Source organism: Setaria viridis, chromosome 8 (assembly GCF_005286985.2).
Source record: "Setaria viridis chromosome 8, Setaria_viridis_v4.0, whole genome shotgun sequence".
Classification (NCBI taxonomy): Eukaryota; Viridiplantae; Streptophyta; class Magnoliopsida; order Poales; family Poaceae; genus Setaria; species Setaria viridis.
Window position 1 is genome coordinate 39,705,631 of NC_048270.2, and position 24,597 is coordinate 39,730,227.

The 24,597-nt window shown below is 47.0% G+C and overlaps 1 protein-coding gene and 1 long non-coding RNA gene across 2 annotated transcripts; both read left to right on the forward strand.

The window, feature by feature from the left end:
- Window positions 1-11,656: 11,656 nt before the first annotated feature.
- Window positions 11,657-14,305, forward strand: LOC117834660 (uncharacterized). Its single transcript, XM_034714191.2, has one exon. It carries the CDS (start codon window positions 11,703-11,705, stop codon window positions 14,094-14,096), a length of 2,394 nt encoding a protein of 797 aa, XP_034570082.2. The 5' UTR covers window positions 11,657-11,702; the 3' UTR covers window positions 14,097-14,305.
- Window positions 14,306-17,861: 3,556 nt separating this feature from the next.
- Window positions 17,862-20,563, forward strand: LOC117834013 (uncharacterized). Its single transcript, XR_011899001.1, has 3 exons — window positions 17,862-18,087; window positions 19,609-19,727; window positions 19,804-20,563. It is a non-coding gene; the product is annotated as an uncharacterized lncRNA (long non-coding RNA).
- The last annotated feature ends 4,034 nt before the right edge of the window (window positions 20,564-24,597 follow it).

Below are 24,597 nucleotides of genomic sequence, written 5' to 3' on the forward strand. Positions count from 1 at the left end.
TTGGGATGTAAGGTAGCGAAAGGAAAAACATTTTCATCGAATGTAAAATCCCTAGAGATGTAAGCATGTCCAGACGAGACATCTAAACACTTGAAACCTTTATGGAGAACATTGTAACCATGGAAGACGCACTGTTTAGACGCATTGTAACCTTTATGGACGAAGATTAGGCCAACATGCGCAGCCAAAGGTGCGTAAGGCAGAATAATCTGGTTTTTGATGAAATAAGTGCTATAAAGGTGTGGTATGATTGATGACCTTGCTAGGGAGCCGATTAATAAGGTATGTGGCAGCTAAGAACACTTCATCCCAAAATTTCAGGGGCATAGCGGCGCGGGAAAGAAGAGCTAGGCCGACTTCAATAATGTGTCGATGCTTTCGCTCGGGTAGAGCATTTTGTTGGTGCGCATGGGGGCAAGAAACAAGGTGAGAGACACCAATCTTAGTGAAGAACAAATTAAGTTTATGATATTCTCCACCCCAATCTTTTTGCATAGCTTTTATTTTGCGATCAAACAACCTTTCTACTAGGTTTTGAAAATCATGTAATTTCTAGAAGACTTCTGATTTGTACTTAATGAGATAGATCCAAGTAAATTTGCTATAATCATCAATAAAACTAACATAGTAATGTTTTCTACCAACAGACCACAAACATCTGAGAACACAAGATCTAGAGGAGCACTAGATTTACTTATGGATTCCGGATAAGGAAGTTGGTGCACTCTAGCTTGCTGACATGCATTGCACACATACTCACGATTGGACTCAAGGGTACACGGGAGACAATTACTGCTAATGATGTGATGAACTATAGTAGAAGATGGATGCCCCAAGTGTTCATGCCACCGGGATAGGGACAGCTTGCTAGCAGTGAAGGTGTGCTTGACTGAAGGTGGCGACGGAAGAGGGTACAGTCCCCATTGACAACGACCCTTAAGAAGAGTTTTCTTGGTTTCTTGATCCTTTAACCAAAAAGAAATTGGGGTGGAACTCCATGAAGGCAGAATTATCGGATGTAAAGCAATGAACGGATACAAGATTTTTCTTAGCTTTGGGAACATGTAATATGTTGTTTAGGTGAAGATTACAGCTAGGGGTAACAATAGTAGAATGACCAACATGACTAATTTCCATACTTGCACCACTGGCAGTGTGGATTTGATCGGCGCCGTTGTACTTCTCACGGGTTGACAGCTTCTCTAACTCGCTGGTGATGTGGTCAGTGGCACCGATGTTAGTATACCCATTGGTGTCGACCCCATATGAACTGGTGACTGCTGCCATATGCTTCTCTTCTGGGACATAGTCTTCATCAAATCTATGCCAACATTCAGCGGCAGTGTGTCCTTTCTTGAGGCACACTTGGCAGGAGGGACGACTGTCGCGCTTGATGTAGCCATAGCCGCTACCTTATCCTCTTGTTGCCACCATTGCCACGACCGCACCCACCATTGTTAGGGGCACCCGCGACCATGGCCAAGCATAGCACCACGACAACGGCTGTTGTCGCGGCCTCCTCCACGCTCGGCCATGTTGAGTGAGCTTTGCTCTCCTCTGCGAACCAGATCCAATCTGGTCTCGAAGGTGAGGAGTTGTGAATACAGCTCGTCCACCATGACAGGTTCCACCCTCGCAACAAGGGCAAAAACTAGTGACTCGAACTCAGGGCTCAATCTGGTGAGAATATATTCGACGAGCTCGTCGTCGCTGATAGGACGGCTTGCTACCGCCCTGTCATCGCTGTAGCCTTTCATCTTGGCAAAATAATCAGCAACAGATGAATTCCCCTTCTTGGTATTGGGAGAGTGCAATGCGCATATTGACTGCACGAGCCCGAGTTTGTGAGGCAAACATCGCCTCAATGGACCTCCATGCTTTTGCCGCTATCTTGAACTGGGCGACGGACGTCATAATGTCCCTAGACAGGGAAGAGAAGAGGAAGGGGAGAATCTGCTGATCCCGGGCCTCCCACTCTTCAAACTCCGGGTTCGCGACTTTGTTTCCTTCCTTGTCAACGATCTCCGCCATGGGTTGCTTCGCCGCTCCAGTGAGATGGTCTTCCAATCTTGCATCATGCATGGCAGAGCACACTTGAGCTTTCCAGATGGCATAATATGCCTTGGTCAACTTCTCAGTGACGGCGTTACATGTAAAAGAATTAGAAGGCTTATAATGGTTCTCCGGGATGGGGTCCTTGGAGAAGGCCACCACTTTTTTCAGCATTCGCTTGGAGGTGCAGACGTGCTCGCCTTTAGGCACTGCTCCTCATTGTGGTGGCGCTTGATGCGGATGAAGTGGCCTGCCAGCAGCGCCAGGATCGCCGCGCTAGCAGGTGTTGGAGGTATGCCCTAGAGGCAATTATAGAGATGATGATATTCCATTTGTATCCATGATTTATATATTGTGTTCATTGAATATCCATTAAAGGCTACTTGAATTGATTTGCAATTATGTGAATTGTATGTGAAACTCTTTACTTGTATGGTTATTCTAAAGTTGTCCCTAGTCGGAGTTCATGTGAGGACACACATGAATATTAGACTAGCACATGTATTAGTTGATGACTATGTTTCACAAGTCATGGACATGGAGATGTTGAACTAATAATGTGGACACATGTGGAGACATGTGCTAGGACTGACCCAACACGAGAAGTAGTTCTCTCTTTAAACAACATATACGCTTTGTCCTTAGACCTGAGATTGTCGCATGTATTATAGATGTGGATCGACCTACTTAGGGGCTATCAAACGCTACGCCGTAACAGGGTAGTTATAAAGGTAGCTTTCGGGTTTGTCAAGAAGCATGCTATGAGACATGGTCAATCAAGATGGGATTTGCCCCTCTCTGATTGAGAGTGATATCTCTGGGCCCCTCGAGTGATCGGATCCGAAAATGCATGGCCATGCTACGTACGGTTAAGAGTTAACCTACAAAGGGATTTCGAATCACAGGATCGAGAAAAAGCGGTCGGCTTGAAGCTAGACCAAATATCGTGAGGCAAAGGGAATAGCATGTATATTATGTTGTGATGGTTTGTCTGATATGATCTTCGTGTGCGTATAGGAGTTGGCACGTCTTGCTAGAGGCCGCTACCGACTATTGGGCCGAGTAGGAGTACTCGGGCCATGTCTATACGTATCCGAACCCATAGGGTCACATACTTAAGGGGCTGGAAGCCCAATTCGGATCTGATCCGAGTTGGATTAGGTTTAGAAGTACTAATGGGCCTCGGACCCAGAGGCCCGTCAGGAACCTCTATAAATAGAGGGGTGGGGGCGCCCTAGGGTTTACACACTTCTTTTGGCGAAACACACCTGCCGCGCCTCCCACGCCCTCGCCTGTTGCAACTCGCGGATCTAGCAGTCCGGCTTGCGACGCTTCCTCCCTGCACGTGTGGATACCTTGGAGGTGTTGCGCCTGCAGCACTTGGACGAGCCGCCGACGAGCCGCCGACGAGCCACGACGAGCCGACGACGAGCCGCGGCACCGGGGGCGATCTTGCTGCACGTGGACGAGCTGCTGAGGAGCTGCTGGACGTTGACGTGATCGACTGCGTACGACTACGTTGATCGACTACGTGATCGTCTTCACTGCATCGACGCATATCTACATCTTCCGCACCAGTAGTGCGTCGAGTGGTAATCCCGTGATCCTTATACGGCAGTTCTTCCTGGTTTTACGCGGTAGAAATTTTGATTTGCGCTAGTGTAGCCTACCTCGTATCCCAACAGTGGTATCAAGAGCCTTAGCTGCTTAGTTTTGGATTTGGGATGTGTGCATATGGAGATATGCGAGTTTTTCCGTTTGATCTATGTCCTGTTTTCGTGCCCTTGCTGCAATGGTAGTGTAACGACATACTCCTACCGGTCGGTTTCCGTCATCGGAGTTAAGTGATACACGTAAATCCAGTTGCAGTGAGCGAAGATCAATATGATTGGTCGAATCGAAATCGAGGGTCATACGCCAGGCGCATTAGATGTGCAATAGTAGTAGATGAGATTTACTGCCGGGGTCGGGATTTTTTCCGTATGCGTATGCTTCGGTAAAACAGCCGTAACTTTTCGGTACGATCTCGGATCGAGGCGAATTGTATATGAAAATTGATCTACAGAAAAAGTTACACATGATTACGATTGACTTTGTCGGTTTCGGCGAAATTAGATTTCCCAAATTCGGCCTCTAAGATGGAGTTTTGGGCCTCTGAAGTTTGGAACGTTAGAACGCCTAACTCTGTTTTGCAGGATGTATGTATCTTGTGATCAGTATGGCCCCTTTGTGTATGTGATGCATGTGTGTAACTCATTCGTGACCTGCGTGTCGCGCGTACGGCAACACGGCAGGAGCCATATGTGTTGTCACTTTATTGTATTTAATGGTCTGCGTACCAATCTGTGATGATCCAAGCAACTATGTAATCTTCATTACTAGCTTCTTTACTAGCTATTAGGCGTAATAGCATGTTCTAGTTCTTGGAGGACTCATCACCAGGAGGATGGCGCACATGGAACATGGAGATGGAGATCCCCATGGTGAACAGGTTCTATGGAGATGGAGATCACCATATGAAAACGGGCCATACTGTGTCACAACTGTGTGAATGCTATTCTGTTTATGTTTTACTTTCTGCATGCTGTGATGTTAGAAGTAGAACGATCCCGCACAAAGTTTAAGTTAGTATGCCCTTCCAACTAAAACTTGCACCGTCCCATGTCTTGTACAATTAGTGGTGGGTCTATGAAATTAGGGTGCCACTAGTTTTCCTTGACTAGACGGGTTTGTGTCGGACACTTACGCGCATAAGGGTTGGTTTGCTTAACAAGGTTATCTTAACGGTTAAGGACCTTGGGGCATAAAGGTTGGGCGCCGAGACATAGAGATGTCACCCAACAACAGGAGTCATATGTGATATGATTAGCAAAAGTTGCTTACCGATCTACCTTGTTTGCTAGCAGTGATGCTAAAGCTCACTAGTGGACTTGTTAGTTGTGGATCCTGAATCACTAAGTTTCAACAGAGGGATATTGATTTTAGTGGGAGTAGATTCTGTTAAAATAGTTTAATGTGATTTGCCCTATCATGGATACGTTTGTCTTAGTGTATTTTGCATTATTTTGTTGTAGATTAAATGGCACCTAGCAGCACCGTTTGCTTTGCGTTCGGTCCTTGAGAAGGACAAGTTGAATGGAACAAATTACTCGGATTGGATCCGTAACTTGAGAATTGTTCTCAGGGCTGAGAAAAAGGAAGATGTTCTAGACAACCCACTACCATAAGAACCTGCTGATGATGCACCCGCTGCTGCTAAGAATGCTTACAAGAAAGCATGCGATGCTAACCTCGAAGTAAGCTGCCTTATGCTTGCTTGCATGGAACCCGAGCTGCAGATGCAGTTCGAAACAAACCATGAGGCGCACGATATGATCGTGGCGCTTAGAGACATGTTCCAAACACAGGCCAGGACTGAAAGGTTCAATGTGTCTAAGGCCTTTGTTGAGAGCAAGCTAGCAGAAGGCGCAGCAGTAGGACCACACGTAATCAAGATGGTTGGTTACACTCAACGGTTGGAGAAGCTAGGCTTCCCACTGGGCCAAGAGTTGGCCACTGATTTCATTCTTTCATCTCTTCCGCCTAGCTTTGGGAACTTCATCTCGAACTACCATATGCATGGGACGGAGAAGGGTTTGAATGAGCTGTGTGGCATGCTTAAAACAGCAGAGGCTGACATCAAGAAAAGCGCTAGTACCAGCCATGTGATGGCTATACAGAATAAGCCTAGCTTTAAGAAGAAGGGCAAGGCTGGAACGTCCAAGCCAAACCCAGCGCCCAAGGTTAAAGCTGGACCTGGACCTGCTCCAGACAAGGAGTGCTTTTACTGTCATGAACTTGGTCACTGGAAGAGAAACTGCAAGCAGTACCTAGCTTTCTTGAAGAATGGCGGAAGTAAGAGTACTTCTACCTCAGGTACGCTTGTTGTTAATGTTATAGACAACATTTTTCTCGCTGATACAATTATTAATTCTTGGGTATTTGATACCGGATCGGTTGTTCATATTTGCAATTCGATGCAGGGAATGATAAGAAGTAGAAGCGTGGAAAGAGGAGAAGTTGATTTCCGCGTGGGCAATAATGCAAGAGTTGCTGCGTTGACCGTCGGGACGATGCAACTCCACCTCCCGTCAGGATTTATTATGGAGTTGAATAATTGTTATTTCGTTCCTAGTTTAAGTCGAAACATTTTGTCTCCTTCATGTTTGATGAAGGATGGTTATTCATTTGCGAGTGAAAACAATGGTTGTGTGATCTCTAAGAATGATATGTTTATGACTTTTGCACCCATTGTGAATGGATTATTTGTTTTAAATCTTGATGGTTCACCTGTCTGTAACGTAAGTGCTAAAAGGCCTCGGCCTAATGATTTGAGTCCTACCTACTTGTGGCATTGTCGTTTGGGTCATATAAGTGAAAAGCGCATGAAGAAGCTCCATTCTGATGGACTTCTAACTTCGTTTGATTTTGAATCATACGAGACATGTGAGGCTTGCTTGCTAGGCAAGATGACCAAGACGCCTTTCACAGGATTTCCTGAGAGTGCAGTAGACTTGTTGGAACTCGTACATAGTGATGTATGCGGATCAATGAGCACGACGGCTAGAGGAGGATTCCAATACTTCATAACTTTCACTGATGATTTTAGTAGATATGGCTATGTCTACTTGATGAGGCACAAGTCTGAAACCTTTGAAAAGTTCAAGGAATTTCAGAATGAAGTTGAAAATCAGCGTGGCAAGAAAATTAAGGCCTTACGATCTGATCGTGGAGGCGAGTATTTGAGCCACGAGTTTAGCAATCATCTAAAGAGTTGCGGAATTGTTCCACAACTTACGCCGCCTGGAACACCTCAGAGAAACGGTGTGTCCGAGCGACGTAATTGAACTTTGTTAGACATGGTTCGATCAATGATGAGCCAGTCGGACCTACCGTTGTCATTTTGGGGATACGCTCTAGAAACAGCAGCTTTCACACTTAATAGGGTACCATCTAAATCCATAGTTAAGACACCATATGAGATATGGACTGGAAAGGTTCCTAATTTGTCTTTTCTAAAGATTTGGGGATGTGAAGTGTTTGTCAAGCGACTTCAGTCGGACAAGATCACACCCAAGTCGGATAAGTGCATTTTCGTGGGATATCCAAAGGAAACTTTGGGATATTATTTCTACAACCGATCAGAAGGCAAAGTGTTTGTCGCTCGGAACGGGGTTTTCCTAGAGAAAGAGTTTCTCAAAGGAGAAAAGAGTGGAAAGACAGTGCATCTTGAAGAAGTTCAAGATGAGCCGATCGGGCAAGAATCAATGAGTGATGCTAACGTAGCAGAACAAGTTGAGATACCCATGGCAAGAGAAGCACCGCCACAACCACGAAGGTCAGCAAGGCTCCGCGAAATACGGGAAATATTATCGTTGGACAATGATGAGCCTGCGACATATGCAGAAGCAATGATGGACCCAGACTCCGAAAAATGGCAGAGTGCCATGCAATCCGAAATAGAGTCCATGGGAGACAATCAAGTTTGGAACTTGGTTGACCCGCCTGATGGTGTTAAAGCCATAGAGTGCAAGTGGATCTATAAGAAGAAAAAGGACATGGATGGAAATGTTCACATCTATAAAGCACGACTTGTCGCAAAAGGTTTTCGACAAGTTCAAGGAGTTGACTACGACGAGACCTTCTCGCCCGTAGTGATGCTTAAGTCCATTCGGATTATTCTAGCTATAGCTGCATATTTCGATTATGAGATATGGCAGATGGATGTCAAGACAGCTTTCCTGAATGGAAACCTAGCTGAGGACGTGTATATGATACAGCCCGAGGGTTTTGTCGATCCGAAAAATGCTGGAAAGGTATGCAAGCTTCAGAGATCCATTTATGGATTGAAGCAAGCATCTAGGAGTTGGAACATTCGTTTTGATGAAGTGGTCAAAGGGTTTGACTTCACCAAGAACGAAGAAGAGTCTTGTGTTTACAAGAAGGTTAGTGGGAGCTCTGTAGTATTTCTAATCTTATATGTGGATGACATATTACTGATTGGAAATAACATTCCTATGCTTGAGTCCGTAAAGACTTCACTGAAAAATAGTTTTTCGATGAAGGACTTAGGGGAAGCGGCATATATTCTGGGCATTAAGATCTATAGAGATAGATCGAGAAGGCTTATAGGTTTAAGCCAAGATACTTACATTGACAAAGTGTTGAAGCGGTTCAGCATGGAAGAGGCAAAGAAAGGGTTCTTGCCTATGTCACATGGCATACATCTCAGCAAGACTCAGTGTCCTTCGACTGCTGATGAGCGGGATCGCATGAGTAGAGTGCCATATGCCTCGGCTATTGGATCTATCATGTATGCAATGATAAGTACTCGCCCAGATATTTCATATGCGTTGAGTATGGCAAGCAGACACCAATCTGATCCAGGTGAGAGTCACTGGACAGTGGTGAAAAACATTCTTAAGTACTTGAGAAGGACTAAAGATATGTTCCTCGTCTATGGAGGTGAGGAGGAGCTCGTTGTAACAGGTTACACCGATGCTAGTTTCCAAACCGACAGAGATGATTCAAAGTCACAATCAGGATTTGTGTTCACGCTAAATGGTGCTGCTGTTAGTTGGAAGAGTTCCAAGCAGGAGACGGTGGCCGATTCTACGACAGAAGCCGAGTACATCGCGGCTTCGGAAGCCGCGAAGGAAGGTGTTTGGATAAGGAATTTCCTCATTGAGCTTGGTGTGTTCCCGAATGCGTCCAGCCCATTGAATCTCTATAGTGATAACAATGGGGCAATTGCGCAAGCAAAGGAGCCAAGGAACCACCAGAAGAACAAACACGTAATGCGGCGATTTCATCTCATTCGAGACTTCGTTAACCGGGGTGAGATCAAGATATGCAAAATACACACGGATCTGAACATTTCTGATCCGTTGACAAAACCACTCCCGCAGGCTAAGCATGATGCGCATGTTAGAGCTATGGGTATTAGGTACCTTCTAGATTGACTCTAGTGCAAGTGGGAGACTGTTGGAGGTATGCCCTAGAGGCAATCATAGAGATGATGATATTCCATTTGTATCCATGATTTATTATTGTGTTCATTGAATATCCATTAAAGGCTACTTGAATTGATTTGCAATTATGTGAATTGTATGTGAAACTCTTTACTTGTATGGTTATTCTAAAGTTGTCCCTAGTCGGAGTTCATGTGAGGACACACATGAATATTAGACTAGCACATGTATTAGTTGATGACTATGTTTCACAAGTCATGGACATGGAGATGTTGAACTAATAATGTGGACACATGTGGAGACATGTGCTAGGACTGACCCAACACGAGAAGTAGTTCTCTCTTTAAACAACATATACGCTTTGTCCTTAGACCTAAGATTGTCGCATGTATTATAGATGTGGATCGACCTACTTAGGGGCTATCAAACGCTACGCCGTAACAGGGTAGTTATAAAGGTAGCTTTCGGGTTTGTCAAGAAGCATGCTATGAGACATGGTCAATCAAGATGGGATTTGCCCCTCTCTGATTGAGAGTGATATCTCTGGGCCCCTCGAGTGATCGGATCCGAAAATGCATGGCCATGCTACGTACGATTAAGAGTTAACCTACAAAGGGATTTCGAATCACAGGATCGAGAAAGAGTGGTCGGCTTGAAGCTAGACCAAATATCGTGAGGCAAAGGGAATAGCATGTATATTATGTTGTGATGGTTCGTCTGATATGATCTTCGTGTGCGTATAGGAGTTGGCACGTCTTGCTAGAGGCCGCTACCGACTATTGGGCCGAGTAGGAGTACTCGGGCCATGTCTATACGTATCCGAACCCATAGGGTCACACACTTAAGGGGCTGGAAGCCCAATTCGGATCTGATCCGAGTTGGATTAGGTTTAGAAGTACTAATGGCCTCGGACCCAGAGGCCCGTCAGGAACCTCTATAAATAGAGGGGTGGGGGCGCCCTAGGGTTTACACACTTCTTTTGGCGAAACACACCTGCCGCGCCTCCCACGCCCTCGCCTGTTGCAACTCGCGGATCTAGCAGTCCGGCTTGCGACGCTTCCTCCCTGCACGTGTGGATACCTTGGAGGTGTTGCGCCTGCAGCACTTGGACGAGCCGCCGACGAGCCGCCGACGAGCCACGACGAGCCGACGACGAGCCGCGGCACCGGGGGCGATCTTGCTGCACGTGGACGAGCTGCTGAGGAGCTGCTGGACGTTGACGTGATCGACTGCGTACGACTACGTTGATCGACTACGTGATCGTCTTCACTGCATCGACGCATATCTACATCTTCCGCACCAGTAGTGCGTCGAGTGGTAATCCCGTGATCCTTATATGGCAGTTCTTCCTGGTTTTACGCGGTAGAAATTTTGATTTGCGCTAGTGTAGCCTACCTCGTATCCCAACAGCAGGGGCCACCACGCGTCTACCATCGCCTCGGGAGCTTGCGTGAAGTCAGGGCTGCACGGATCAGATTTGGCCAAATCCCCACCAGCTGCTGGGATGCATGAGGAAATTGTGTGCCGAGAAGAAGCGGGAGCACTGGTGGAGAACTCACTTTTAGTCCCAGTCGGTAGAGAGCAAATCTCCTGAAAAATCATCTGGAATAAAATAATCGAGACAAAAGGGGTACAAACCGGGACTAAATGGTTTTGCAAAAAACAAAGAAATCATCACAAGTCACAAGGCACGTGATTTTTCACATGAAATATGCATGTGCACGGTCCGTGGGATTCGAACCCATGACCTCAAGCCTCACGCGTAGCTTCCTTGCCATCGCACCTACACAGCACATCTGACTATATAGGGGATGCAATCCTTTTATATTAACTCGTGGGGAAGCTTTTTATCCTGGTTGGAAACACCAACCGGGATTAAAGACCACCTTTTATCCCGGTTGGTGTTACCAACTGGGATAAAAGGGGTTGAGGGTTTTACTCCTTTTTTAGCCACCCGTGGGGGGACCGTTTTATCCCGGTTGGAAACACCAACCGGGATTAAAGACCCCTTTTATCCCGGTTGGTAACACCAACCGGAATAAAAAGGATCGAGGGCTTAAGTCCTTTTTCAGCCACCCATGGGGATTCTTTTATCCTGGTTAGAAACACCAACCGGGATTAAAGACCCCCTTTTATCTTGGTTGGTAACAAGGGCTTTAGTCCCGGGTGGTAACACCAACAAGGATTAAAGGGGGGTATTTAGTCCCAGTTGGTCTTAGCACCCGAGACTAAAGGGTCCCCACGGGTGGCTGATTTTTTCAACCAGGACTAAAGGGTCTCCCACGGGTGGATGATTTTTGACTCAGGACTAAAGGCCTCACTTTAGTCCCGGTTGGTATTTGACCTAGGATTAAAACTCCTTTAATCATGGGCCTACTTTAAATCAGGACAAAAGGGGGCGCATGGAAAGTCTGTTCTCTACTAGTGGAGGAAGAGGTGGAGAATTAGTGGTGGCACCTTGGGACGAACCGGTGGAGGGAGGCGAGGGTTTTAGGTGAGGACGATGAGGTGGCACCACTCCCTTTTCCCCGATTCCTCCAATCTGTTGTGCGAGATGCTTTAACTGTCTCTATATAATTGATATGGTTAGATATGTCATTCCGTGGTAGCACCTCGCGATCACAATGTGTGCCTCTATATATGTTGTGCCAATGCAGTCCATTCGAGGGGTACCATAGCGTGGCTGACCTACTTAAAATGAAAGGCCTAGACCACTTCTGCAACAACACAGTCTACCCCTATGTTTACAACCTGACTTCCTCTTACACCGACCAGAACAATGAGGCCACCATGGTGACCACCACCTTGGTCATGTTTATGCTGGCCGTGTTCTTCTTCAACCTCAACCTCTTCAGCCGCTTCTCGGACGTGAGCGCAATTCTCAACCCTAGCGTCCGCCTCTTCCTCTCCACCTCCCTGTCCCTCTTCCTGCCGGTCATGTCCTACCTCTTCTCCGAGGCCAAGAACCAAGGTGCAACCATGGCTGCTAGTACTAGTAGCTCCAGTTATGGCCCGCTCGGCGACGAGCTGTCACTTCGAGCTAGGACGATCCTCATGTGGATGCTTCTTGTGGAGCTCCTCCGCAAGAAGGTGGAGGCCGTCCTGGTCAACGTGGGCATGCAATGGTACTCAGGCGCCATCGATCGGTTCGCCCGCATTGTTTGGCTCGGCTACCTCGTCTTCTACAATCTCAAAAGCCCTGGCAAGAAGGCGATCTACGGCACCTTATGGGTCCTCACTGCTGCCAAGTTCCTGCAAAGGGTCGTGGTCAAGATGGTGCTGGAGCGTTCCTTCGCCTACGGAAGGAACACCCAGCTGCTCAACTCATACATGGCCCAGATCATCCAACAACAAGAGCAAGAGGAGCACGTGGAATCGTTGGAGCTCTTGAAGAACTGCAAGTACACCGTGATGAGAGAAGACAACCTGGAAAGGACGGCTGGTCGGCATGGCTACCAGGTCGAGCTGAAGAAGGCAACCGTTGTCACCATTGGTGACATTTGGACGCAGGCAGCAGCCGAGCCGGACAGCCTCCTCCGGAGAGAACACCTCAGAAGGCTCTGCCTCTCCTTTGCTCTCTACAAGCTGCTGCGCCGGAGGTTCGAGGACATTCCCACAACAAGAGAGGAGACCCGGAACTGCCGGAACCTCATCTTCAAGGGCATGTTGAAGGAGGAGGCGGAGCAAGGTGCCGAGGTCGCACTGTTCCAAGTCTTCAACGATGAGACCCAGTTCGTTTGCGAGTACTACCATTCCGTCCTACCCGTCGTGCTGTCCGACCCTTTCTTCTTCCTAGCCAACTACATCTTGTTTCCCATTGTAGTTTGTGCCTTCTGCCTCCTAACATTAATCATTTGCGGCAATGGGAGCGTGGTCTACGCCTACCATAGCATCAAAAGTGACAACTACATCATAGACACTGGCGCGATGACGCTGACCAGATGCCTCCTGAGAAACATCACCCATTCACCCGCGGTGCTATTCGCCAGCATCGACCTCGGCACCACCACTCTGCTTATCCTGGCCTTCGTCTACGAGGAAGTCGTGGAGGTCCTCGTCTTTATCCTCTCCAATTGGCTCATTGTGTCGCTCCTCTGTGAGTACACTGCCAAGCTCCACTGGCGGCAGAGCCGCATCCTATGTCGGCTCATCCGCGGCATCCTGTGGGTGCGAAGCATGCTAAGCCACCCTAACCTCTGCTTCAAGCAGCTCTCCGTGCTAGGGTTCTTCCAACTGTCGTCGCCTTCGCCCTTCATGGTGCCAACCAAGGCAGTGCCCAAGGAAGTAACGAAGTCAATCGTGGATTATCTGGTGGCTCACTTGGATGTCTATGGCGTCGATGGCCATGCCGACCCTCTCAATTTGGCCTGGTCCTCCACACTTCAACTGGAGAAGCACAGGGCATACCGTCCCCTGCTCTTGCCAGTGTGTGAGAGCAAGAGCATTGCTGAGTTCATCCTCACCTGTCACATTGCCACCGCCCTAATGGAGGTGAGGTACCCACAGGACGAAAAGGAAATGGGATCTCATAGCAAGGTGGCGATAACACTATCCAAGTACTGCACTTACTTGGTGGGCTTTTACCCGGGGCTTCTTCCGGACGACAAGAATGGGACAGAGCACACTTACAAGAATATGAAGGAGGACATGAATAAGGAGCTTGGAGGGTGCTGGCGGTACCACCTGTCGCTGCAGGGAACCAGGTACAAGAGGCTGATGGAGATCGGCAAATCGCAGCGAAAGACCATGACAATGGTGCACAACGGGGCCAAGTTAGGGACAGCACTGATCGAGAAGGCCGAGGAGAACAATGAGGCGCGTGAGCGCGTGTGGGAGCTGCTGAACGACCTTTGGACGGAGGTCATGGTGTATGTGGCGCCATCGGCCGGCGACCTCCACGTGAAGGCCCACAAGGAGGCGCTGGCGCGCGGCGGTGAGTTCATCACCGTGCTCTGGGTGCTGTGTACGCACACCGGCATGACCAGGCCGGCCGTCGCACCGTGGGAGGCAGCACGTCGTGCGTTTGAACCATAGAGCATTGGCTTCCCGTGTGTGCCGATGTTTCGTCTGACATGCTTCATCCTGGTACTAATCCTAACACTAGTACCGGGTCATAATATGTGACGTGAATGCACGGGTTGATGCCAGTAATTCCTAAAGAGATGTGCTGAGGCCCGGGGGTGGCGTGCTGGCTTAAAAGAATGGAAAGAAACGTAGATATGGCACACACATGCTTGATCTCAGTCGATGCTTTAACTGTCTCTATAAATTTGATGTGGTTAGATATGTCATTCTGTGGTAGCACCTCGCGATCACAATGTGTGCCTCTATATATGTTGTGCCAATGCAGTCCATTAGAGGGAGTATCGTAGCATGCACTACAGGATATAGCAGCTTTGCCGAGTGCCCCCCAAGAACACTCAGCAAAGGGTTACACTCGAAAAACGACACTCGGGAAACTTTCTACCGGCAAACGCTAGTTGCCTAGTGTTTTTTGTCAGGCACTCAGCAAAAAGTTGCCGAGTGCAAAAAAACACTCGGCAAACTTTTTTTCGAAAAAATAAAGAAAAGAGGCACGACGCCACCGCCACGATCCATGCCCGCAGAGCACCACCATCCACGCCCGCACCACCAGCACCGCCACCGCCATCATCCACGCCGGCCGCCGCCACCACATTCCACGCCCGCACCACTAGCACCGCTGCCACCACCATCGACGCCCGCCGCCACCGCCACCATCCACGCCTGCCTCCACGGCCACCATCCACTCTGCGAACGGATCCGGCCACCACCATCCATCCATGCCACCACCACCATAGCCATCCATCCACGCCCCAGATCCGGCCGCGGACGGCCGCCACCGGCCGAATCCGGTAGGGGGAGGGCCTGAGGGGAGGGGCGCCGCGTAGAGGGAGTTGAGGGAGGGGAGGGGCATGGCACGCAGAGAGGGAGGAGAGGGCACGACGGTGTCCGGATCCAGCCAGGAGAGGGAGGGGTGCCGCCCGTCGGAGAGGGAGGGGAGGGGCGCGGCGCGTAGAGAGGGAGGAGAGGGCGTGGCGGTGGCCGGATCTAGCCAGGAGAGGGAGGGCTGGAAAGGGAGGAGAGGGAGGCGAGGGGGCGGCTCGGCCGTGGCTCGCGGGGAGGGTCCGGGTGCGGGAGGGAGGGGAAGGGGCCAGGTGTGGGTGTGGGTGGGTGGGTGGGGGCTGAGTTTTTGGCCGGGGATGGGGCACGTGCGTAAGTCGGCAAATCCCTTCTTTGCCGAGTGTTTCTTTTTTGCCAAGTGTTTTTTGCTCAGCACTCAATAAAGATCTTGTTTGCCGAGTGCCCGAGGGAAAACACTCGGCAAACATAAAAACACTCAGCAAATTTGTGGTTTCCGGTAGTGGTGGCTGAACTACTAAAAATGAAAGGCCTAGACTCATTCTGCAACAACACAGTCTACCCCTATGTTTACAACCTGACTTCCTCCTACACCGACCAGAAAAATGAGGCCAACCACAACCTCTTCATCCGCTTCTCCAACGTGAGCGCAATTTTCAACACTACTATAGAAAACAGAGCTTTAGTCCCGGTTGGTAAGAGTCATAGATCCCAAAAATCCAACCGAGACTAACTATTCGAGGCTAAAGGAGTCCTTTCATCCTAGGTCATTCACTTGAGACTAAAGGGCCCCCCTTTAATTCCAGTTGGTATTACCAACTGCGACTAAAAAGTTTCAAAAAAATAAAAAAAAGCCACTCGTGCCTGCCGCCTACCTGCCTCCCACGGCCGCGCTAGCCTCACGCCGCCCGCTCGCGCCCGTGCCAGCCGCTTGCCGCCCATGCCCGTGCCGCCTGCCTGCCTTCCGTGTGCCCGCGCCGGCCGCGCGCCCGCACCCGCCCGGCCAGCCGCCCACGCCTGCGCCGGAGCCTGGATGAAAGGGACAGGAGGAGGAGGAAGAAGAGATAAGGTGGAAAGGCCTTGCATGGGAGATAAGAAAGGGAAGGGAGGAGATAAGTGGAGAGAGAGAGAGAGAGTGGGAGGCGACAAAATTTTGTCCCGGTTGGAATTTTCAACCGGGACAAAAGGTTTAGATTGCAAACCGGGACAAGGGGGCGTCGATGCCATATTTTTTAGCTGTTACAACCAGGCCTACAACCGGGTCCCCCCGTCGGTGGCCTTCGGTGCCTTATTTTTGAGCAAGGACTAAAGGCATTTTAGTTCTGAGTCCAAAGTCAATGGGATAAAAGTACCAGGATGGAATGTCAGTTCTCTAGTAGTGCAACCCTAGTGTCCGCCTCCTCCTGTCCACCGCCATGTCCCTCTTCCTGCATGTAACACTTTCACACATGCATGTAACTTGATTAATCTTCTCATGCGTGTTCACAACTAACGCATGGATGAAAAACATGTGAAGATTAATTTCCAACACTTTTTTCTTCTATAGATAGTTTCCACTAAGTGGTTCACCACATAATAAGGATGTTGGTCGTTAAATATAGGTTTAATCAGGTGGCCCTAGTCCGTCGGACTATACCATTGGAAGTTTATTTAATTTTTAGGGGAGTATATCTAGATTTGGGTTTAATCAGGGAACCCCTTAAGATAAACTTACTTGGAGCTAAAATTTAGATACTCGTCTGTGCATATCATCGATCAAAAAATTATTGTGTACATCAATGATCGAACTTAAATTATTATAGATACTGTTAGCAATGCATATATCTCAAATATTGCTTCGCTTTAGCTAAAGAATAGGATCGATGCTAGAATGAAAGCGTCAAAAGAAAAACATAATGATGAAGGCATTAGGTCCTATCTTTTGGGGCCAAGATTCCTGCTGATATTGAGTAGGATGGCATGGGTTCCCTCCCTTTCTAGGAACCCATGCAATCCTACTTTCGTTATCAATATCAGCAGGAAGCTAGTAATAGTGGCTCCAAAACATAGGACCTGATGCCTCCATCTTTCATTCTAGCATCCAATTCTTTAGTTAAAGCGAAGTAATAGCTAAGATATATGCCTTTGCTGTAGTACAACTGTACGCACAATAACTACAGTATGACCATGTATGTTCCTGCATGCAGTTATATCTTTCTGGGGTCACTACGGGAATCAGGAGGTTTGTCGAGTGCTTGGTGCACTCGGCGAAACCCTAAAGACACTCGGCAAGTGAAAATAAAGTGATAGGATGCTAGAATGAAAGTGCCAAAAGAAAAACATAATGATGAAGGCATCAGGTCATCTCTTTTGGGGCCAAGATTCCTGCTGATATTGATAACAAAACAAGGATACCATGGGTTCTCTCCCATTTGGAACTATATGTGACAAAAGTTATGCTAGTAGCTTAAATGCTAAGGCTTGCTCATCCTTTGAATTGTTTTTCTTTGGCGCCCCTGTCATTTGAGCCTTTTGATAAAGTAAAGGAGAGGAGAATAAGCACTAAGAAAGACCAACAGCTAGGTGTTACACCAGTAGAGAACTGACTTTCGATCCCTCCCTTTAGTCTAGGTTTAATTTAGGCCCGGGAGAAAAGGGGGTGCGCCACAGTAGGCTGGAATGGGGCGCACCTTTACTCCCGGTTGGTATTTGCAACCGGGACTAAAGACCACCCTTTTATCCCGGTTGTAATGGCTAGAATTCGAGCACCGACGGCGCCACCCTTTAGTCCCGGTTGGAGCCACCAACCGGGACAAAAGATCCAACCTTTTGTCCCGGTTGGAGTTACCAACCAGGATAAAAGATTTACTCCCGGTTGGTATTACCGGGACAAAAGGTTGGATCTTTTATCCCGGTTGGAGCATAGAACTGGGAGTAAACTTAAACCGGGACAAAAGGGGGTCCTTTTTGTCTCGGTTGTACTTTTAAACCAGGATAAAAATTCATCCCACCGTTAAAAACCAAGGCAGAGGCCTTTCTTCCTCTTCCAGCCCGAGCCGCTCCACAATGCTTCACCTCTTGGCGCCGAAGAAATCCTAGGGGAGGTCCTGCCAAAAAAAATTTCCTCATTTCCGTGGGGATTTTGGTCATCCAAAGTGTTGTGAAGGTTAGCTACTCCATCCTCTACTCATTTATTGTTGTTATGCTTTGTTTTATGCTTTATATATAGTGAGATAGAGGGAGAAAATTGAGTTTTCTTGTTAGAAAGAGAGAGAGATTGAAGAGGATTTGTTTGCTTGATAGAGATGGATAGTTTGCTTGATGTGTAGAATGGTGATGGATATATATATATATATATATATATGTGTGTGTGTGTGTGTGTGTGTGTGTGTGTGTGTGTAGTTTGCTTGATGTGTAGAATGGTGATGGACATATAGTTTATTTGCTAGAATTTTTCATAGAAATTATGGAGAGTTTATCTTGTGATGGATTTTAAGGTGCAATGTGAGTGATATCATGGAGAGTTTATCTTGTCAAATTCAATATGGAGAGTTGTTGGCGCAAAAACCGAACGGCTCGTCCGATCCTCGCATCGGACACATGACTCGAGAGAATCTCCTTAGCTCCTATTAGGATTTCGCCCTGGTGCGGTTCGCGCGGCGTGCCAGTCAATCTGACCTGTTGATTGACAAGGAAAAGAGCACGTGTCAGATGCAAAGAGCTGATCGGCTGGGTTTCCGATCCGCTCCGATGACGTATCAGCAGAGCGATCCGCCGATATTAGGTGAAAGGTGACCGGCAGGAGTCTGCCGATGACCGTGTAGCAATGTAAAGGAAATTACGAGAATAACCGATACAAGGCTACGTGACAACACTCGAAACAGATCTGATCGGCCGTATGGTGATGACAGATAACAGAGCAGGGTGGATGGCCGATAGCACGTGTTTCAAGCTGGGTAACTGGTGATAAAAGCTAAAACAATAGAGAAAACCCTACAGCTCTAGCAGATATCGATAATTGGTGAATAAATCTAGACGAGACGACAGCGATGCGCCCGAAGTCAAAGCCTAGATGTTACTCAAGAAATAGAACTTACGGATTGGCCAGAGATCAAGCTGATGCAGTCCTGCCAACTCGCATGAACTCGTGAAAAAGAAAAGGGCTTGGCGAAGTCGCTGACTTGAAAGTAAATTGCAGGAAAATTGTAGATGTGTATTGTTGATTGGTTGTTTTTTACAAGCCCCTTAGGGCGCCTATTTATAGCCTATTAGAATACGTATCCTGGTCGCACACGAGTTACAACTCTATCTCTAATTTTAAGGTAACAAACATCTACATACAAAACAACCCGCAACGGAGTCAGATCCTCCCTGGCCTTTACGGGCCAACCTTATCCGCCATCTTCCTTGGCCCATACAGGCCCGTATCGGCACACTAGCCAACCTTCTCCATCCGCCATCGGCCGAGCCCTATCATCGCTATCGGCCACTTGCCCTTAACCTCTGTCGGTCGAATCCTTCGTTCCTTATCCTTTAAGTCATTGGCCATTTTCCTCCTCTTGACGCTGACTTTGATATGTGTCAAAAACCAGTGTCAACAAGAGTTTATCTAGATGGTTTATATATCTTGTCAAATTCAATATGGTTTTACAAATCCGTACATTTGTTGAACTTGCACGTCCTGCAGGAATGTCATATAGAAATGTACCTATCCTCAAGGTGTCACATCCTGCAGGAGTTCACTTCCCTACTCCCGGTAGCGTCCTGCCAAAAGGCGATCCAAGCAACGGACCACTTCTGAGCATAGTAATGTTATTTCTTTCTTCTAATTGGTTTTGTACTACACATGATTAATTTCTAATTCTATTTACATACAATGTAGACTCTCAACAGTATTAGATGGCTTAGAAAAGTTGTCGCGGAGCTAGGTGGTACCGCTCCTAGAGTGCGACAAGATGTAGTTGGTCCAGTTAGATGCCTGCACATCTCTTTTCAAATACCCATTCGAGGAGCACCAAGAGTACAACCCAAGCTGATGGTTACAATTGACGCATCGGGTCAACCATCCACAGATACGACATAATATGAAATGACCACTATGGCGGCATGCCTGCAAAAGCTAAAGCGTCATGGTTACAGGGTGCCAGACTACTCGTATTTCTAAAATAAAGGGGCTTGAGCAGGGAATCAGTAGTATGATAACGACGGCTGAGAGGATATGTAATCTGAATCTACATGACATTGTATGGATCTAATCATCCTTTTATATTTAATTACATTACATCTTTTAAATTTCATGATAATGCTATTCTCTTCTTTTAGGATGTCTATAATCGAACCTTTGCGGCAATAAGCTTTGAAGCGATTCTGGAGCAAGTCGTGGAAAGGATGGGATATAGACACAGCGTTGGATTACCGGCACACGATAGAGATTTCATGTGACAGACTAAGATCTCTTTCTACAAGGCATCTGAAGCGATGGACACATCATTGTTTGAGATTTATGGTTGTACAAATGGATATCAGTATAAATTGCTAGAGAGTGCACTAGTTCATGTTCTAAGTTATATTGATGACGTTCTAGACTTTAAGATTGGGGATATCAGTTATGGTCTATATCTTCATAAGTGAGCCAGACTAGGCCAGTGGGATCCATGGATGTAACATTTTGTCTTATCTAATTGAACTTCTCTCTAAGACAAGGAATGTTGTATGAACTTAAGTACTTACTTTTTCTTATGTATTTGAATTATTATCAAAAGTGATTCTCTTTATGATTTGTGTTGTCTTATCCTTACAAAATTTGTGTTATCTTATCTTTATAAAATTTGTCTTATCCTTACAAAATTTGTCTTATTGTTAGAGAATAGACCAGAAACGCCCTTAACATAGCACAAAAGTTCTATGAGATAAGGCATCAACCAAATGAACTTAAGTACTAGCTAAGAAGTTAACAAAAATCCATTGCAAACCTTGATGATGGTAGATGTAGAAAGGTACCTCCGTTGGAAGAGGATCAGAGGGCTATCTTCCTAAAGTCACATTTGTGATGTGCAGAAGATGATAAACATAATGTGATGTGCCCTAAACATTCCTCCTAGCTAAGAAGTTAGTAAACCACATACATCGATCAAATGAATAATTATAGAAGCAAAAAGAAATAGTATAGAATTTATGACTAGTTCAAACTTGTTGTAAACAAACTTGCTAATTTAATATATTTTTGCATGTCTGAAATATGTAAATTTCTTATTTTTTGCTTTTTGAAATTCAGTGAACACATAAGTAAAATAAATTTCCAAATAGAAGCAAAAATAAATAGTATAGTATTTATGACTAGTTCAAACTTATTGTAAACAAACTTGCTAATTTAATATATTTTTGCATGTTTGAAATATGTAAATTTTTTATTTTTTGCTTCCTGAAATCCAATGAAAACATAAATAAAATAAATTTCCAAAAAACAGTCGGAAGATGAAAAACAGGAGAAGGCCCCCCATTTATCCCGGTTAGAAAGTAGTACCGGGATAAAAGGGTATTTTTCGATTCCTGCCTGAAAGTACCCATTTATCACGGTTCCACTTTCTAACCGGGATAAATGGTGGCCTTTTATCTCTGGTGATTAAAGGGTGGGCAACCGAGATAAGGGGGAGGGGGGCTTTTATCTCGGGTGATCATAAACCGGGATAAGGGGGGGCCTTTTATCCCGGTTGCTAATTCCAACAAGGATAAAAGGACCTTTAGTCCCGATTGCAGTTACAAATCGGGATAAAAATGGGGGTTCTGTATAAAAGTTACGGCCGTCTTCTACCCCCCGCGCCCAACACTTAAGGAAATTTTCATTGTCATCATCCTCGTCCCGCCCATCGCCGGCCTCCTCCGTTGCCACATCCCGTCGCTGCCGCCATCCTCTTCGCCGGCCTCCTCCTTCTCCGTCGCCGCCGCCATCATCTTCCTCCATCCCTACCACTGCCTCCATCCCCATCGCCGCGACCTCCGTGCCCCTTTGCCACCTCATCGCACGCCGACACCACCTCCTCCCCGTCGTAACCGTCCCTGTCACCGCGACTACCATCCCATCACCAGCCAGCCACCTCCCCCGTCGTCGCCATCCTCGTCGCCGCCTCGGGCACAAGTGCGAGTCCCGGCCATCACCCCCCCCCCCAACTCCATCCCCACACGAATTAATTTGTTGAAATTTGGTAGAAATATGCTTAGAAATTTTGTATACATTCTTATAAATTAGTTGAAATTCATGAACATTCTTAGAATTTTTTTTCATGGTTCTTCTATGATTTCATGTACAAAGTAGTTGAGATGGCAGACGACAAGGCCAGAAGGTATCTAGTGGAGCGGATTATTGCTGGTGATAGTAGTTCCAACCTTCCCATAGCGTACACCAATGAAGAGGGTAGCCAGGAAGATATGTTTCTCAACCTGTCTGGCGATGGCAATGAAGAGCCTGAGCCCCAGCAAAACCTTGCCGTGGAGGAGGGTTCCAGCGATGGCAATGAAGAGCCCGAGCCCTAGCAAAAGGTTACCGTGGCAGAAGGTTCCGATGAGGTATAGATCATATTTTAACCCTCTATATATAATATATGATCTTATTCATTATTACTATGTACTAATTAATTAATAAATCTTGAACTATTAGCCCTCTAGATCGACAAACCATCTAAAGCCCCAAGGTCCTTCTAAGGTGAAGACTGGAACAAAAAGGTTATCATCATGGAAGTCACAGAAGAGGGCGGGCTGGTTGCTCCCAAAGAAGTGGCAATACAGTACGTGAGTTAGATCGGGGTAATCGTAAGGGAGAACGTGCCCGTCAGCATAAGGGAATGGAAGGGCAAAATGACTAATCCATACGCGCTCCAGGATACAGAAACGAATAGGCTATGGGAAGAAGTTAAGAAATATTTCACATTTCCTGACGGATATATTGAAAATGATGTGAAAGTGTGGACACTGAAGAAGATGGCCACACAATTCCAGATATTCAAGAAGATGTTGGATGCCACCTACATTAAGAAGGACCGAACTCCAGATTTTATTGTGTATCCATAATGTAGGGACCACTGGGAGGCATTTGTACAATATAAGAGAAGCCAAGATAGTGTGAACAAGGTCGCCAAGAACACAGACAATACTGGGGAGAAGGAGTACCATCATAAGCTAGGGCGAGGTGGTTACGCCAAAGCAATTCCCAAATGGAAGCAGATGGAACAAGACCTGATTGATTGGGGTATCGTACCAGGAACAATTGAATGGCCCGATTGATCGAAAAATTGGTATTATGCTCATGGAGGTTAGATAAGCCTAGAGGATGGGACGCTGATCTTTGATGAGATGTTACATGAGGTGGCCAAAAAGATTGACAAGAATGTTCAGGATGTTAAGGCTGGGACGTTGAAGGTGTACCGAGAGAATGATGAGCTCACATTGGCCCTCGGGAATCCCGAACACCCAGGACGTACCCGAGGGTTCGGGCTTGTTTCGTGGAAGTTCGCATTCCGAGGTGACTTGGACACATATAGAAGCCAGAACCGAAGAAAGGACCAAGAAGATGAGAGGTGGCGGCGCACGATAGAAGACAAACTACATTTTGTAGAAGTAAGAATGCAGGAGGGAGGCAGTAGTCGAATGGCCAGCGCAGTTGCCATCCCTTCTCAACACCTCGGGAGCAGCTGTGCGTCCACAGGGCTCCCTGAGCCACATACGCCAGGATTACCCGTGGAAGAGCAACTATCCCTGTGGATGCCATCACGCAACGTACCACATGTGAGCTGCATACACCGATCGACAACCTCAACATTAAGGTATACTTATACATAATATTTATGCACCGGAGCCCCGGGAGTACCTTGCCAATTTGAAGTTTAAGAACTTCTTTATTTCTTTTATATGTCCAGGTAGCGTACAGGAGTGCCTTGCCAATGCTGCCAAACCATACATGCCATGGCCTAGAGATTCCACCTGGCTACGCCAGTGTTGGCGTAGAGAGAATCGCTGATAGCCAATTTGAAAGCCTAGAGCTCGACTTCCCGGCAGGCGACGGATCAACAACACTAGGAGAAGTGGTTCACGGGGTCATTCCATGGTGCAAACGCTACATCATCATCCCCGGCATGGAGGCACCTCCTCAGAGAACAAGACCACTCTCCGCAAATCCACAGCAGTGACCATCTCCTCAAACATCCAGACCATCATCTCCACCACAACCTGCTCCACAGCTGTCATCACCACCGGGACTGTCGCTTACTGCTCGATCAAGATCTCCATCCCCACCACATCGACTAAGAGCACCATTTAAGAAGTCGCGACTGGCACCTCCCAAGCCAAGACAGCGTAAGAAGAAAACAAAGGAGCCTGAGATGACTCCTGAGGCGTTAGTGTTGCATGGCTTGCGTCGACGACCAGTCATAGAGTTGGTTTTTGTTTTGAGTTGAGTTGAGTTGAGTCAGCGTTATCTGTTGGGAGCTACTTCGGTGGCTCTGTTGTCTCAGATCTTTCTTTTTTTTAATATAATCGGCAGCTCTACTGCCTGGTTCATTTAAAAAAGATTCAGAAGTACGGTTGGATGTAAGATTAACGAGTTAATCTTCCTGTAGCATGTACATAGACATGTAACCAAGAAACACAAACTTTTTTACACCGGAATTCAAGTTTATTTGAGATG

Coding starts and splice junctions, on each gene's coding strand:
- LOC117834660 (XM_034714191.2), top strand. CDS start 11,703: ATGTTGTGCCAATGCAGTCCATTCGAGGGGTACCATAGCGTGGCTGAC.